A 16,197-nucleotide genomic window follows, 5' to 3' on the forward strand; every position below is an offset into this window, starting at 1 on the left:
ATGCTGGGAGGAAAACACAGGGAGTTTTCTTCTCTTGAGCAAATGAGGTTTCTGCTGTTCTTAACTACAGCATCTTTTCATCTAGGGTATTACCAATCAAAACAAATTATGATCATGCTCTACAGAATCAGGCTGGTCAATACGCAGTCAGTAACCGCAGCCAGTTTAGGAACATGTAATTCTGAGCAGAACACAGCCCCCCAGACCTATTAATCATTGGGATCCATTAGGTAGTTTGCTGCTCAAATGAGCAGCATCTGAAGGGATAAAGGAGAGGGAGAACAGCATCAAATACTTACCGCTCAGCACACGGTCCCTCTGTTACAGCATTTCTGCTACAGTGCTCTCCTGAAGGTTGTTAAGTGTCAGGTCTTGGAGAAAAGAAATCTGACTTGCCTTTGTCACACTAGGAGCTGTAATTTGCCTTGCAGGCATCCACACAGGAGCTTTTGACTAACAGACCATAGCTTTGAAAATACAGCTCGAGACAAAGGCTACTCCTACTGTGAGACTGCTGTCTGGGGGACGGAGGGTGGGGAGGGAGGGCTGAGGGTTTTTTCTCGTCACTTTTTAAGTTTCTTACCTTTTTGTTGCAGCAAACAGGAATTAAATGCCAAGCACGTCATACACAAACACCCAACTCAACGCTCTGACTGGTCCCCGTCTCTGTTAGCGTGTATCTAGGCATCAGATGATGCAAAGTGCACTTGATGCAGCCGTGTACTTGTACTTCAACAACGGGGGCCGAATACCCCCGAGAACAGCAGCTCATTCATTTTGCATCGAGCTGAAACACATCATGTCAGCTCCCACTCTCCTCACGGACTGTGCATGCTTGTGTTTGCCGGCTCCAGCTGTGAGTGAGTGGGTGCTTCTCCCTGGAAGGCACAGCTCCTCTGTCAGCCGTGTGTCGTTTCCTCCCTTCCCAACCCTTTTACATTCCCGCGCTCTCCACGCTCCGACCCGCAGAAGAGGTGCCTCTCCTCCCCCTTTAACAAATCTTCACTGCTACACATTGTGTTTCTAGCCTGTAAACTTCCAAGACTAATCTTTTGTGACAGAAGCAATTTTTTGCAGAAAGTTGAAGTGCACAGGGAGTCTTCTACTCCCAATTTTCCGAAAACTCTGCAAAGCATTCACAATGTGGTTCTGTACTGAACACAATAGAGAAAGTATCTTTAAAAAAAGGCAACAAAGATTTACAGCTAAATCCAAAAATTCAGACAAAAGTACAACTGCATTTACTTCAATGAAATTACATCTGTTTATGTTAGAAGTGAGATTTATCCTTGAGCTGCAAAAACAAACACATTGAATAATTTGATTTTACAGAACTGGCACATGCAGTAACAGTAAATCCAATTTAGGAGTGTTGCTTGCACTAAAGGTGGCAGTAAACACAATGGTCCTGGAGCTCCAGTTTTTATCCGGCAAAACTCCCCATCAAATGTGGTCAACCAGCAACAAAGAGCCACTTCTGCAGGAACTGCACTTAAAATGTGGCAGGGCTTAAATCCCGTCCGGGGCATTTGGCTTTCACAGCTACTTTCAGGATTGCACATCACTCCTCGTGGATGCAAGGAACACCAGGAAAAGGCAAACTGTGACCAAGGAACAACTACAATGTTGCAAGGACATGGGTCACTCTTCCCCATGGAAGGGACTTGCTCCTTCAAATGTGCCAGCAGAGCTGTCTGTGGGATCACACCTGTCCTCAAGGAAAATGAGCCAACATGGCAAACGCCCACCAACCAGTCTCTTTAAATTATCGGAGCTCAACATGAGTGAAAGCAGAGCAGGGAATGTGACCATGGATATTTCCACCAGCAGAGCTGAGAAGGTGAAAAGCAGTTAAAGACAATTTTCCAGCAGTCACTTCTTTGAGCCACACAGATGCATGAGAAGCAGGATGTTTTTCCACCACCTAAATATACCCTCAGAGCCTAGTGAGATTCCTTCCTTCCTGTGTATCATCAACAAGGTTTGGCAGGACCAGTTAAGCTCAAGCAACAACCTCTGCCACTCCAAAAGCTTTCCGCTGATTTCCAGGGAGTAACAGGCAGGAATTTAATAAACAAATCTGTTAATGCTGCCTAAGATAAAACAGTTCTGACTCTTCCTTGGATGTGCTGAATGCCCAGTGCTAGTGAGTTCAAGGCCACATAATAATTTTTGCACTGTACAAGTAACTTCTCAAAAGTCTTGAAACAAATCTGGAATTCACTTGTGGGGAGAAAAAGGGCCATTTTTATGGACAAAGTGGCACCTGAAACTGGTTAATGCGGTAAAATACACATTCACTACATTTTTAATCCAGATTCCAATATGCATTCAATGTAACTTGTTTAAATTTGAAAATGGGGACAGAATTAATCTGATAACTATTACAACAACCCTCTCCATTGCTGTTCTCCTCTTCTACTCTTGGCAAGTAGCATACAACAGGATATGGTAGCCTTCCAGCTGGCCAAACAACAGCACTTGTGAGAACAAAGTCAGACTTCTACTTAAAAGGCTTCTAAGGAGAGAACCCAGACTTTGCCATTTTAATATGCTGGAACAGGTTGTGGGAGAGAACTGCTCTTCCCTGATCCTCTCTTCAGTACAGAGAGAGGAAAAGAGATTCAGCAGAACCTTGGAAACCCGTAAAAAAAGAAAAATTAAAACTACATCCCAGTCTTCAAGTTTTTAGCTGGCTATCCAGTAAGTAAACTGGGACTAAATTCTAATCCTGTGTTAGTTTTAATGTTTTGTTATGTGTTAGATGCCATACTTACCGCCTGTGTGCCTCTCAGTAACGATATGACTGGATACAAACATGCTGGCTCTGTAGTTTCGAGAAATATCTTGCTCTGGTTTCAGCATTTCAGCTTCCCTTGCCCCTCACCCTCTGTTCCTCCAGGTTTGTTGCTTCTAATTGCTAAGTATGAAAAGGGCAACAGATTTACCTCTGCCATCAGAAACAGAAAAATCTCCCAGGGCTTGGCCAGCAGGCAGTTTCTGAAAAACAATCTGGGCCAAATGTCTTCCCATTCGTGCATACACAATTTGCTTAGTAACTACAATTGCGCCTCACATTTGTTTTTCTGGCAAAACTTAGCTTTACCAATTCTCAGTCACACCCAAAAATGGAATTCAAACATGAATTTCAATTTTAAGGTATAAGATTTGGGGGGTGGTGGTGTCTGATTTCTGATTTCTTCCAGTTTACTTGGCCAAATATCTGTATTCTGAAAATGAAACTCACACAGAAATCTTCTTTCACGAACTGTGTTGTAAAGAATAATCATCAGTAAGCTCTGAGACCAGCCATGGAAGTCACAGTACTTGGCACTGGCTGCCAAGCTTGGCTGACAGGCTCTCTCCCCAGCAACAATTGCCACCAGAAACACTGTGAAAAAAATTTCCAGCACAAACACCACACCAAGTCTCATTTCCCACTGCCAGCCGGTGCTGTGAACTTGCAGCCAAATCCCTACACAGGAAGGATCTTAGTACTGCAATTTACCTACAGGTTGCAAAAGAAATAAGCTTGCAGCAAGCAGTGGATCAAACTTACACTGACAAAAACATCAGGAGCAGCCAGCCTTGGCAAGGTGAAAACTGCCCAGGAGAGCTCTCAGCTCATGAAGACCTGACAAATTCAATTTCTGCACTGCCAAAAGTGCCAAATCAAGGCAGCAGGGGTGTTTTGGGACATGCCTGGTGTATAAATACCACCTGTGTTGCTCCAGCCTCTCCCAGCTATCATGTGCTGCCCTCTCATGGGTCCATAGCTGGGTTCTATGTTCCCAAGCTGCTGTGTTCCCCACTGGGGATGAGGTTCAGCCAAGCTCATAATGAGGGAATCAGTATTTAACACTGTAAAGAATCCAGGCAGATCTCCACGCACTCAGCAGCAATGACGTGCCCAATTCTCTGGTTAAACTGCCAGTGAACAGCAGGGCACTCGAGTAAATGAAATTAGCTTACACTCTAGACACAGGGGTGGGATTGTGTTCTCCCCAAACTGAACAGTTATTCCTACTGCATGGCCAGAAGCTGTTTTCCTCATAGTGAAATACCAAGCCTAGGTGATACCAGGAGAGCTGTGGCTGGGCTGAAGAAACAAAAACACTATCAGTGTCTGAGATCCTCATACTCACCCTGAGCATGTGCAAGGTCTAGATCCAAGGGTTTCACATACACATAATTTTGAGGAAAAAAGAAAACGAGTTTGTGGGTACAGAACTTGGGTTCAGATTGCAGTTTGCTTTAGCTTGAACAAAAGGAAAATGATATTATAGCAACACATTCACGTTGTGAGGCCAAGAGTGTACTTCTGTATGTGCAGAGGGTAGTCAGTCCTAGCTGCTGCACTCACACTGCTGGCTCACAACTACGGACTTGTAGTCCTAACTTGAGGTAAAAGCAGAAGCAGGTTTGCATCCCAGCTCATGCACCTGCAGCACCCAAAGCTCCACTTCTGCCCTACAGGAAGAGAAACAAATGTTTCTCAAGGTAGCCTTGCCTTCTGCTATTCTGAGGCACCCATCCTATCCCTGAAGTAAAACTTTTTGACATTTCCAGGAAACAAAAAACTAGTCCTTCTAGCAAATCTCAGCACAAAAATTTTGTTTAGTCTTTAACAACCTAGAAGCTTAAAATCTCCCATACTTTCATCACAAATTAACAAGCAGTACCAGCAGTGCCAATCTTCTAATTTACCTGAAATTTCCTATTATTTTCAAAAAGAGAGGAGAAAAGGCGAGAAGCAAGTGAGGAAACATTTAATAAAGTTTAAATCCTGGATTCCGACAGGTACATGAGCATCTCCATACACATCACAAAACAAGTTTCTAACATCCACTGATGGATGAAGAAAATCTGAAATACTACCTTGAATCCTAAAGGCTCCAAAGTGACAAAATGAATATGTCATTTATGAATGCCTGGATTGGCAATATTCCAGAAGAGCTTTGTTTGGTTTTTGAAGCCGTGTGTGTACTTCATAAATGGAGGGCAAGTTTGCTTTCTCTAATTCATCTCATTATGTTCCTGATGGTAGCTGAGCAAAAGCAGAGATGAAAAGCTATTTTCCTAAATAAATACACATAACTGTCCCCCAAAAAGAAAGAAAGAGTCTTCCTTAGTGTGTCTATTTTCTTGTGGATGTTGGTACTTTTAATCTTAAATGTGTATCTACATTGTCGGAGATACACATGCAAAGTGTCTTTACATTTTTCAGGCACTGCAAAAAGGAACTGGCAGAAAATAAATTTCTTTATGAAGAAAGACTGATGATACACAACTAGAAAGCAAAAGCAGTTCAATACACCCTTGGCAAACTGAACTACACCTGTGATCAGCTTGCCAAAAGAATGACCTTAACTGCTCTGAGACTGTCTGTAATTGCAGAGGACAGGCCATAAGGACCCAGGTGCACCCTTCAGTCTGAGCTACTGAAAAATAATTCTGTAAGTAATCTACAATTTCTTTTGCTACATTCTGTTGACAAATACAGTATCATTACAAACATTGCCACATGTCACTAACAGGTACCCCAGGACACAGGCAAGCTCACTTTCACAGGTTCTTGTCCAAAGTGGAAAAATGTGCTTACTTCACTGATGTTAAATATAGGATCAGGAGAACACCAGGACAAATACTGAAGCCAGCCACCTTGCAGACCTCTAACTCTTTCATGCTCTTCTAAGAGTCACAGTAGGCTCCTTACTTTTCCACCTGCTATTTTGTTCTCGTACATGAACCACCCTAGCCCTGCTAAAGAAATAACATTTATACCATCCTGACACTCTTAGAGGTACTACACTGATTTTGCCGAGCAGTATTCAGGTTTTCCAGGTCCATCTCTAAGTTATGCACTAACTCAACTCATGCTGAAGCCAATAAAAAACTTCCCATCAATTACAAGGGGAATTTGGTCCAACTCAGGGGGCACAAGCGTACATCAGCCAACTTTGAAATTAATCAAGGTGGGGAGAGGGGAACTTCAGGCTGTAAAATATTGAAATTCTAGAGATAATTAAGTTCTATGTTTAATGCATCATTCAAATTATAAATTCAAATTATCTTTATGGCATTAAGATGAATAGTATTTGTGTGAAGATGACCATCACAAAAAAAGATGTAATGCACACAGACTTTCCAAAGTCATTAAGCACAAATTTCTTTTAAAAAAATACAGATGTTAATGTAAGTTTCTAAATACAGAAACAAGTCAGTCAGCAACTAAACCCCTAAATGTTTAAGATGCTTGAATTATCTGTTGAAAAAAATCTTTTAGTTTGCTCAAATTAGTGTTTAAGTTTTTGCTAATCAATCTGCACACATATCAAAGAGACTTCAATAGGCAATCTACCTCCATTGCCAGAGGCCAAATTGTTCTGAATACCACTGAAAAACAAAGGCCCTTTTCCCTGGTGGAGCCACTGTTAGGAAAGAAGCCAACATACCATTCTCCAAATAAAAAGCCTGAAGTGAAAAGGCTTTCTAAATACATGGAAAGGATAAGACAGTATATGCTATGATTTACATAAAAATGCACTGCATATAAATATTTGAATTGCAATGAGCTAATAGCAAACGTGGAAAAGCATCCACAGGCAGATATGACATTTAAATAATTGAAGTGGTAAATTGATAGCAAGAGCATCCTCATATATTTTAGAGGCATATCCCAAATTATTATACAAGCGCAGTTAGTCAAGTTTGTGACTGTGCTTAGAGAGCGACACAGGACAAAATCTGTACCTTGTTTTACTACTGCATATACCACATGCCAGGAGGCATCCAGTGGTCTACAAATACGTAGGCATGTCACAAGTTCTCTTGATATCAGGAGTAAAACACTCAAGCAAACATGAAAAGTTAATACTGGCCTATTTCAATACATCTTCGGTCTACCGTCTCTTTCATGTTAAATCCCAAAGCTAAAATAAACCAGTCTAATGAATCAAAATATGAATGCACACGTGCAGCTTTTTTGCATCCACTTCACTGTATTTGCTTGAAAATACATCGATTCTGTAAGCTTGACTGGATTTCCCTTTTCACAGCTGGATTATTTCATTACCCCCTCCTAGAACACACTGCACTTCCAAACAATGATGTCAGGACTTATGGATATAAATGGGAAGTTTTGTATAAACAATCACCTAAGGTATTTCTTAGTGAGAAGGAAAAATGCTTCCAAGACATATAGAAAGGGATATTCAGATGCAATTACCTTAGGGAAGAGGAGAAAGCAAATGATAATTGTAAAAAAAAAACCAGCTAAAAATATAGGTCAGGAAAGCCAGTAAAATCCTTTTCCTCCAGAGTAATCCTTCACCTATGCCCCATTTACCTGATTCCTCACAGTATGTTTTGTCCTTATTTCAAGGTTACGGGGACCGAAGGGAATAGGCAATATTGATTAATGGTGTTTCAGAGATTGAAGAGTGCAGCTGAAATTAGTGCAGCATTCTTTGAAGGGTGTTATCTTTTCAGAAGAGCAGGTGCAAACACCATTTCAGTTTTAATTTATTTTCTGCTTTTCTTGACCATGTCTCTAATGCAGAAGGGAAAGTTTATTATTCATTATCTTGTGCAGCTTGATAAGCTTTTTTCATGGAACTGGAGAAAGACTCAATCTCAGAGCACATTCAATCATCACCTCAAAAGGAGGGCAATCCAGGAAGATCTTAAAACACCTCCCTGAACGATGTAGCTACAAGCCACAATGCATCACTGAAGCCTGTTGTGTTGCTTGTATACAAAATATTTTCTGAAAAGAATGATAAATTACAAACACAAAAGGATATCCTAACCACACTAAACTTGTATTTATTCTCTTTATTTCTCTTAGCTTTTAATTGTCTAAGGCCAGGTATCCCTCCTGAAGTCTCATGTCCACATGATAAGACAAGCACAGGAGCTCAAGCCAGGTAATATCTCTAAGTACACAGTCTCAGCTGGGAAATATAGGGTGACATGAGATGGGCACTCAACATGCAGCACAGCTTCCACACTCCCCACTCACCCCTGTTCTGTCTTCTAACAAACCAGTTCTCAGCCAGACTTGTCCCTACCCCTCTTAGTGTGACACACACTCAAAACTAAAAAGAAAATATTTAACCTGTTGTAACAGTTGTTCAAGTGAAAATTTCCATTTCTGGATCTAGAGAAAGGTTCTTAAATCTGAATTTAGACATTTGATTTTCAAATACACTGCATATACAGAGATCCTACTTAAGTCAGTGGACAGTGCAGGTGTTAAACACCTCTGAAACCTGGCCATTTTTATTAAGCTGTTGAAACAGGAAGAGAGCATTCTATTTTTAATTCTCCATATTCTGAGGAATTTGAGCCATCACTTCATATCATTTATTCCTCATTTTCCACAGATTTCTCCCATTTTCCTCACTTATATCACTCCAATAGTTTTCTCTTGTCCTAACAGCTCCTGAGATAATAATTTGTTTTGTTATTAGGACTTTCTTCTCTTCCAGCCTTACAGGATTACATCCATCTGACCTGGGGTATCTATCCATTTATTGTCTGCTCTACCCTTCCGAGGCAGCTTAAGCTTCGTCTTTGGTTGTCCATTGTTCCACTTTCCTCAATCCAGTTGCCCTCTCTGCCTTTCTCCCCTTTTTGAATCCCAGCTTCATTTTATTCCAGTGTCTAGGCAGCAGAAAAACAACAGCAGTTCAGAGAAGGGCAATGGACATCCACGCAGATGAAGGGATCCCGACCATCCCCACTTGACAAAGTGGGCATCATTAGGACAGAGGAGGGAGCACAAAACATTCACATTGTCCAGTCAAAGTGCCTGTGGTCAGAAAACCCTAACAGCAGAGAATGTGCCTCTTTCAGCACTTAAGAACCAAAAGCAACCAGGCTCCCTGCTCAGACTGTCAGGAAAACACACAAACTGTACAGCAGAAACAAATCTGCTCTATGTGGTGACAAAGCTAGTGGATGAATAGACATGTGCTACGTGTTTTGTCTAACATTCAAGGTGCCTGCACCATCCAGTAACTAGTTCCATACTCAGTCCCATCAAAGCTGGTCTCCTGAATCCACCAGCAGCCCTCCTGGCCAGCTAACCACAGAGCATTTCAGCTGAATACACTGCTGTTGTACGAAGACACCAGGAGAGAAGAAACTGTGGTCTTTCAGTCAATTATAAAACTTGAGACAGGCTTTGGATTGGTGGAAGAGCAATGCAGATATAGGAGGATTCAGGCAAATGTGCTAACAAACTCTTTTACAAAATTGATGGGCTATTACCTTTTCTCTCTTCCTTATTAGTGAGCAGCTCAGAAGGCAAAGGACGTGCACCAGCAGTCAAGAAGGAGAGACAAAACCCAAAGTGAGGAATGATTTATGTACAGTCCTGCAGCTTGCAAGTGAAAAGAACAGCCCTTTTATAGCTTCAATAGACTGAGGCTATAAACATGCTTTTAATGACGAGGAGAAAAACACAGCAGGTGTGGCTTGTTAAGAAGCAAACACAGCACTGACAATTATTCACTGATACACCTGTGACACTTCCATGTGACAATTACCTTATTGACCTTGAAATCAAACCATTTATGCAACTATAAGGACTTTTCTTATTTACAAACAATACTAACCAAATCATCAGGGCTCTGTTTTCAGTACAGCAGCATAGTGGCTTTTACTTTTAAAAATCACAAAATATCACCTAAGAAACTAAGTCTGCCAAAAGGTTGCACATACAGAGTACATTTATTTTCCTTTAATGCCCATATATATGTATCAAACATAGGACCTCACAGAGTACACATATATACATGCATAACCACTAATTTGTGGGAACCTGCTTTTGTTCCCGATTTTTTGAAGGTGCTCCAGCCTTTCTTAAAATCAAACATTTTACCAACTGATTAATGGAAAACAAGGGATGCTACCTTTCAAAACAAAAAGTCACCACACAACTCAAGTTAACAAAATTATGAAGCCTTTGCTTATCAGAGGATTGTTAAATAAGAAACTCCAGAGATCGGGATATTAATGTAATGTATGGAGAGTGATTAGTTCCTGGAAGACGTTTCTGCCTGAGATGAGCTAGAAGACACATCCTCAGATTAAACTTTCATCAGCAGATCTCTGTATTTCATCAATCTTTCATTATGGCATAGCTTAGAAAATCATCTGGTCAGGTGTCATTAGAAAACCTCTTCATCTTCCAAAGCAAAAACTACCCAAATAAATTAGTACAAGCAAAAGAGAGTTAAAAGGAGGGCCTGCAGATCATTTAGGGGTTCAACAGATCAAAATATAGGGAAATACACATTTCTACAGTATTTTAAAATTGAAACACTACCTTTCACAACAAATCCAATATGTTTTTTATACAGGTTCTTGGACTAGAAGATATAGCTAATTAACAAAAGTCAAGTGCAACAACTTCTGGGAGATCTTCATCCAAGAAACTGGGATGTCACTAACTTTGTGGATGCTTAATCCATCAAAGCAGCAATGTGATCCCCTCACTTTTTTTCTGATGATGGCAAACTCATAATCAGGGAAAGTTGCTTTTGCAGTCAGTGAATGGCTCTGCTATTTCTCACCTCAGTAGCAACAGGTGATTTTACCAGGATAAGCCCAAGGACTGTGTGCTAATATATACATGAAAAGAGATGCAGTGCAATTTCCAGCTCAATAATATGTTTTTCTCAGCTCGTGTTCTCTTGTCACCAAATGCTTTTTTCTTGCATTAGTGCTTTTTTAGTGAATGTTACATCGTTTATGCTACCTTTCAAAATATGTTTCCTAGACTAAACATCTCTATGCCCAAAACACATTGTACATCTGATTATTCAGTCATAAGTTTGTTCTTTCTGCTTGTCCTTTGGATCTTCTGCTATTTAATATCACCTGCAGTCTGACTTTACTTACAAATAATGGCTACATTGCTTTTCCTGCAGTCCTATTTTTTAAAATGTGTCAATAAAATATTGAACAAATTACATTTCAAAAAGGGTGGGCTCCAGTCCTGAAAGTCATTCTGGACACAAAATTTCTGTAGAAGCACCTATCAAGATTATTACAAAGGGCTAAGAATAGGAAAGCTCTGAAATCAATCTTATGAAAAAAAATAGATTCCAATAGAAGTGGCTAAGAACATTATTGTGCCAGCAAATGAAATATTAAGGCTAGTTTTGATTGCGTGTTTAATACATAAACACAATATATAATAAACTTCAATAAACTATTTCTTGCTGTTACTTACAGCAATCAATCTAAAAAAATCATCTTCTCTTGAAACAAGAAATGTTCCCTTTGAACATAGAAAGGCCCACTCCCATTACTGACAGTAGAAGCATGACAAAAGGTTAGTTTATTTGCTCTTCCAGGTTCTCTGTGTTGTCAAACAACATCTTTTCAGGAAAACAGTTGAGAAAGCTTCTACTTTTTTTGACCAAAAGGTAGAACTAGGTTTGTTTGAGGGGTTCTTGTTGCTTGTATTTTTTAAATTGGATCTGTACTTCTCCCATATATGCCATAACTGAGTTGTTTTTTTTTTTTTTTCTTAATAGAGATGTGAGTTTCTGCAGAAGTCTCAGCAGAACTGGAATTCATCTTTGGCCCCCAGATGTGGCATGTAAATGGGCAGGAGTGGGATCAGAGATGCTATTTCCTGTGTCCAGTACATAATTTTTGGTGAATGCTGTGGGATATCATGGTAGATCTGTAGGTCAGAGTAGACAGAATGAGCTCCACACACGATCTTTCCCAACAAATCCTGCCCTACTGATAGGGCTTATATTCATCTAGAAGAGTCTGCTATTGCCTCCCAACTCCAGATATATTTCACCAAAAGCTAACAACATTATTGGTGTCACTTGGTAGCAAAAGGCGTATTTCTCTTAAATGTTCCCTTAAAATATTTATGATTCTATGACCAGTTCTGTCTTTAGGAGAGGTAGGTACCCAGCCTGAGGAAATATGACCCATTATCTTATTTTATAAACAACATAATGGAATTATTTTATTTTTCAAAGAAATGTAAGTATTTGGAAAAAGAACTGTAAATGCTTCAAAAAAAAAAAAAAGAATAAAAATTAAAGCTGGCTTCCTTTAGTCTGTAAAGCTACATCACATGTAGGTGCCCCTTAAGATGCTCTATTTATTTTTTGACTGAACTAGCAAGCCACTACAAAATCTGACTTGAAGGGAAATGTGCAATGCGACCATTTTCTAATGCAAACAAAGCACTCTAATGGTTTATTCATAAGAAGTTAAAACCTTTTTACTTTGCAGCATTTCAAACTGGATTTCCCCCTTTTAGATCTCTCAAAAATCTGGATCAGTTAAAAACCAGTTAACTTGCCCCCTCCAACCATCAGTCATTTATAAAAATAAAAAAATTAGAAAGATGGAATTGGGTCACCCTTCCTCTTGGAAATTTAGCCATTGATAATCAGAAACTTTGAGGAGGATTACAGAAGTTTCAGAAAATCTTTTACTGGGAAAGATTTTTGAGGTTTGAAATGACATTTTCCATCGGAAGTTGGAGACAAAAAACCCCCGCCTGCTACTGCAAATATCTTGATAATTACAGAATCATAAAATGCCCTCTGGGTTTGAAGGGACCTCAAAGATCACCATGTTCTAACCTCCTCTGCCTTGGACAGGGATACTTTCAACTAGATCAGGTTGCTCAGAGCTCCATCCAACCTATTCTTAAACACTTCCTGGGATAGGGCATCCATAACTTCTCTGGGCAACCTGTTCCAGCACCTCACTACCCTCACAGTAAAGAATTTCTTCCTAAGATCTGATCTAAACCTACTCTCCTTCAGTTTGACACCATTCCCCCATGTCCTGTCACTACACGCTCTTGTAAATAATCTTGCCCCATCTCTCCTCTAAGCTCTCTTCAGGTACTGGAAGGCCGCAATTAGGTCACCCCTAAGCCTTCTCTTCTCCAGGCTGAACAATCCCAATTATCTCAGCCTTTCCTCATAGGAGAGGTGCTCCATCCCTCTAATCAACTTGAACTCACTCCAACAGGCTGATGTTTTTCCTGTGCTGGGGACCCAGAGCTGGATGCAGCACTGCAGGAGGGGTCTCAGCAGAGCAGAGTACATTGGCAGAATCACCTCCCTCGCCCTGCTGGCCACGCTGCTTTTGATTGCAGCCCAGGATACAATTGGCTTTCAGGGCTGCAAGTGCACGTTGCCAGGTCATGTCCAGCCTCTCATCCACCAGCGTTCCCAAGTCCTTCTTGGCAGGGCTGATTTTTCTTGATCTGTTTATCCCCCAACCTGTATATACTGGGGGTTGCCCTGACCCAGGTGCAGCACCTTGCACTTGGTCTTGTTAAAACCCATGAGATTCCCATGGGCCCACTTCTCAAGCTTGTCCAGGTCTCTCTGGACAAGTCCTTCAGGTGTGTCAACAGCACCACTCAGCTTGGGGTCATCTGCAAATTCGTTTAAGGTGCACTCGATCACTTTATCTATGTCGTTAATGAAGACATTAAATAATACTGGTCCCAACAGGGACCTCTGAGGGACACCACTTGTCACTGATGTCCATCAGGACTCTGAGCTGTTGACCACTACCCTCTGGATGCAACTGTCCAGCCAATTTGTTATCCATCTAACAGTCCACTCATCAAATCCATCTCTCTGCAATTTAGAGGGAAGGATGTTATGGGGGACCATGTCAAAGGCTTTACAGAATTCCAGATAAATGACACCTGTAACACTTCCTTAGTCCACTGATACAGTTACTCCATCATAGAAGACCACTAGGCCCTAATCAAACATGGACATAAACAGCAGCAGCTTGTTAAGTGTTACTCAATCCCTACTACCCATGTGTCAGGACGGGTAGTGTCCTAAGATCCTGGACTTACTCCATGCGAATGGCAATGTTTTTGCTAGGTCAAAATTCCAAGTGGGACAGGGAGACAGCTCGCTCTCCTGCTCCAAGTCAGTCACTTTCACAACCCTGTTCCCACAGTGATGTTACCTGACAAAGAAAGATGTTACCAAAAGAACCAGTCAGGAAGGAAACCTAAGGAAAGACTGCCTCCAGGACAGGAAGGCCTTTAGCACATACTCCTGGTTGTTCCCTACAGAAAGGAGGAAGTTCAGCTCCCAGGCAAGCCACATTTCATGGACAAATCTTAGTGTTCTGCAACACCCCTGGGAATTTTCTTCCATCAAGAGCTAGAAGTAATGGTAATGGCTTAAAACCATTATTTTTTCCTCAATCCAACTTTTTTCTCCATCGAATCAAATATCTCAAGAAAGTGGCAACACATGCATACAATCAGAGCATAGGTGGCACATTTAACTTGGACAAGCAGGAAGAAATGCTTTCACATAGCCAGGAGAAACACACTATAGGACATATTTGAAAACATGGTTTTATACTAAAAAGTATTACATGAATCTGAAACAAAACGATGTTGTGTATGCAGTTTTATGCACCTGGCTAAATTAATCTGAAAGGTTTGTTCAATATGGGTTTAGCAAAGCAGCATATAAGTGATACACTATGAAAAGCAGAGTTTAAAAAGTAACACTAGGAAGAAAATAAGAATTTACCCACCTTCCCATAGCCCCAGAACACACTTACATGTACTCTGTATCAGTAGACCAAAATAGCACCAAGTCAAGAGGGATAAGGAGAGCAAAGACTTACCGACCATTGTCACGGCCCACGCCCCAGACTCTGATGCTCACAATGGGCTGTGAGTGCAGAACTGTGCGGTCCATAGGATCAATCAGGTTCAGCATGTCATTTTCCAGTATGAGGTACATGTCTTTGCCCTGCAACTCCAGACAAAGTACAGTTACAGAGCACATCCCCCTCTCAAACCGACTGGGCTCAAGGCATCTGTGCTGTTCAGACTTGATTCCTCTTAGTTTACTCAAAGTTTTGGTTTGTTTCAAGAGCAATTGAAAACTAGTTCATATACTTCCAGTATGAAAAAGATGCAAGATACTTTCTTTCTACTACATGTTTAAACAATGCCAATCACAAAAAGCTTTGATGTATTTTAAATGCAACTCATTCAAGCCCAAGCTACTGAGTTCTTCAACAGATTCTGTGTTCATCTTTTCTTCAGTAAATTCTTCCAAATCCATGAGAGGTCACGGTCTGTCTCAACAGCAAACGCTTATATCAAAACCTGTACCCCCATGAGGTAGAGTTTCTTCTTTCAAAGTGTTTTGTTTCCATAAACTTTACCAATGGATTATGGGAAGAGACAGCAATTTGTATGTGTCAAAGGACTTACAAAAGACTCTTTGAAGAATGATTAAAGGGGAAAACCTAGCATTAAGACCAGATTGTGAATTCTGCTAGTGACTGCAGAATCCTGGAGCCAGGATTTCTCCCTTACTCTTTTGACATGTAAGAACAAGGATAATGCTTGTTCCCCTTACAGAAAACAAATTTAGAAACAATTTTCCTTTTGATGCTAATTCACAAATGCTAATCTTCCCCCTATTGCTAGCACTTGTAATAGGTCTGCTGCCTGTCCTATCACATGCAATACCTCTCTTCTTGGAGGCCGTACACATACTCTGCAGACCACAGAAGTGATTCCGGACCTATTGCTGATAGTCAAGACAAGCTCCTGCCAATCAGAAGAAGAAGGTGGAACCTATGAGCTAAACACAGAGTAATTTGTTTCCTCTCTATTGTGCCAGAATCTATAAATGAACAGAAAGAATGGAAAGGATCTGACTCTCTACTGACAAATGTTTCAAAACCAATCTTTTCCTTCACCTCAGTGGCACAGAAATCCTCTTCTCACTTGGTTACAGTGGCTCAAGTCTCAATGATGTCTAATTTTGTGTCTGGCTAAGAAATAAATTCATGTCACTCTGGGGGCCTTCTGCCACAGTTTGTAGGCTAGGCAGCACAGGGCAGGCACTGCCCACCTCCTTCCCAACCCCAGATCTCCTAACAGTGAATCAAAGAGGAGCTGTGACACAGAGCTGGCAGTGCAAGTGCCAAGAGGGATGTGGGAGAGATAGGGGACACCTGGTATATGTGATGCCAACACAAGAATATTTTGCCTGATGGGAAAAAGTACAGCTGTGGCAGAGATACAAGGCTGTATATATAGGCTGCTCCTAGAGAAGCAGAAACAGATGTAGCTGTGATAGTCATGGACAAAAATGGGGCAAATCAGCAGCACTGAGCTGCTAGCGGTAT

The 16,197-nt window shown here is 40.9% G+C and overlaps 1 protein-coding gene across 9 annotated transcripts in view; it reads right to left on the bottom strand.

Annotated features, from left to right (window-relative positions):
• APBB2 (amyloid beta precursor protein binding family B member 2) overlaps positions 1–16,197 on the bottom strand; it is a 181,900-nt gene that overhangs the window by 26,630 nt on the left and 139,073 nt on the right. For 5 of the 9 annotated variants that reach the window (XM_032684724.1, XM_032684726.1, XM_032684722.1 and 2 more), the window contains one exon: positions 14,674–14,801. In XM_032684724.1, the coding sequence (XP_032540615.1) occupies positions 14,674–14,801 (128 nt within the window). Of the gene's footprint in view, positions 1–299; positions 506–583; positions 949–14,673; positions 14,802–16,197 lie in introns of those variants that run through there. The other 4 variants (XM_032684727.1, XM_032684729.1, XM_032684728.1 and 1 more) reach the window with 2 other exon arrangements.

Source organism: Chiroxiphia lanceolata, chromosome 4 (genome assembly GCF_009829145.1).
Source record: "Chiroxiphia lanceolata isolate bChiLan1 chromosome 4, bChiLan1.pri, whole genome shotgun sequence".
Lineage (NCBI taxonomy): Eukaryota > Metazoa > Chordata > Aves > Passeriformes > Pipridae > Chiroxiphia > Chiroxiphia lanceolata.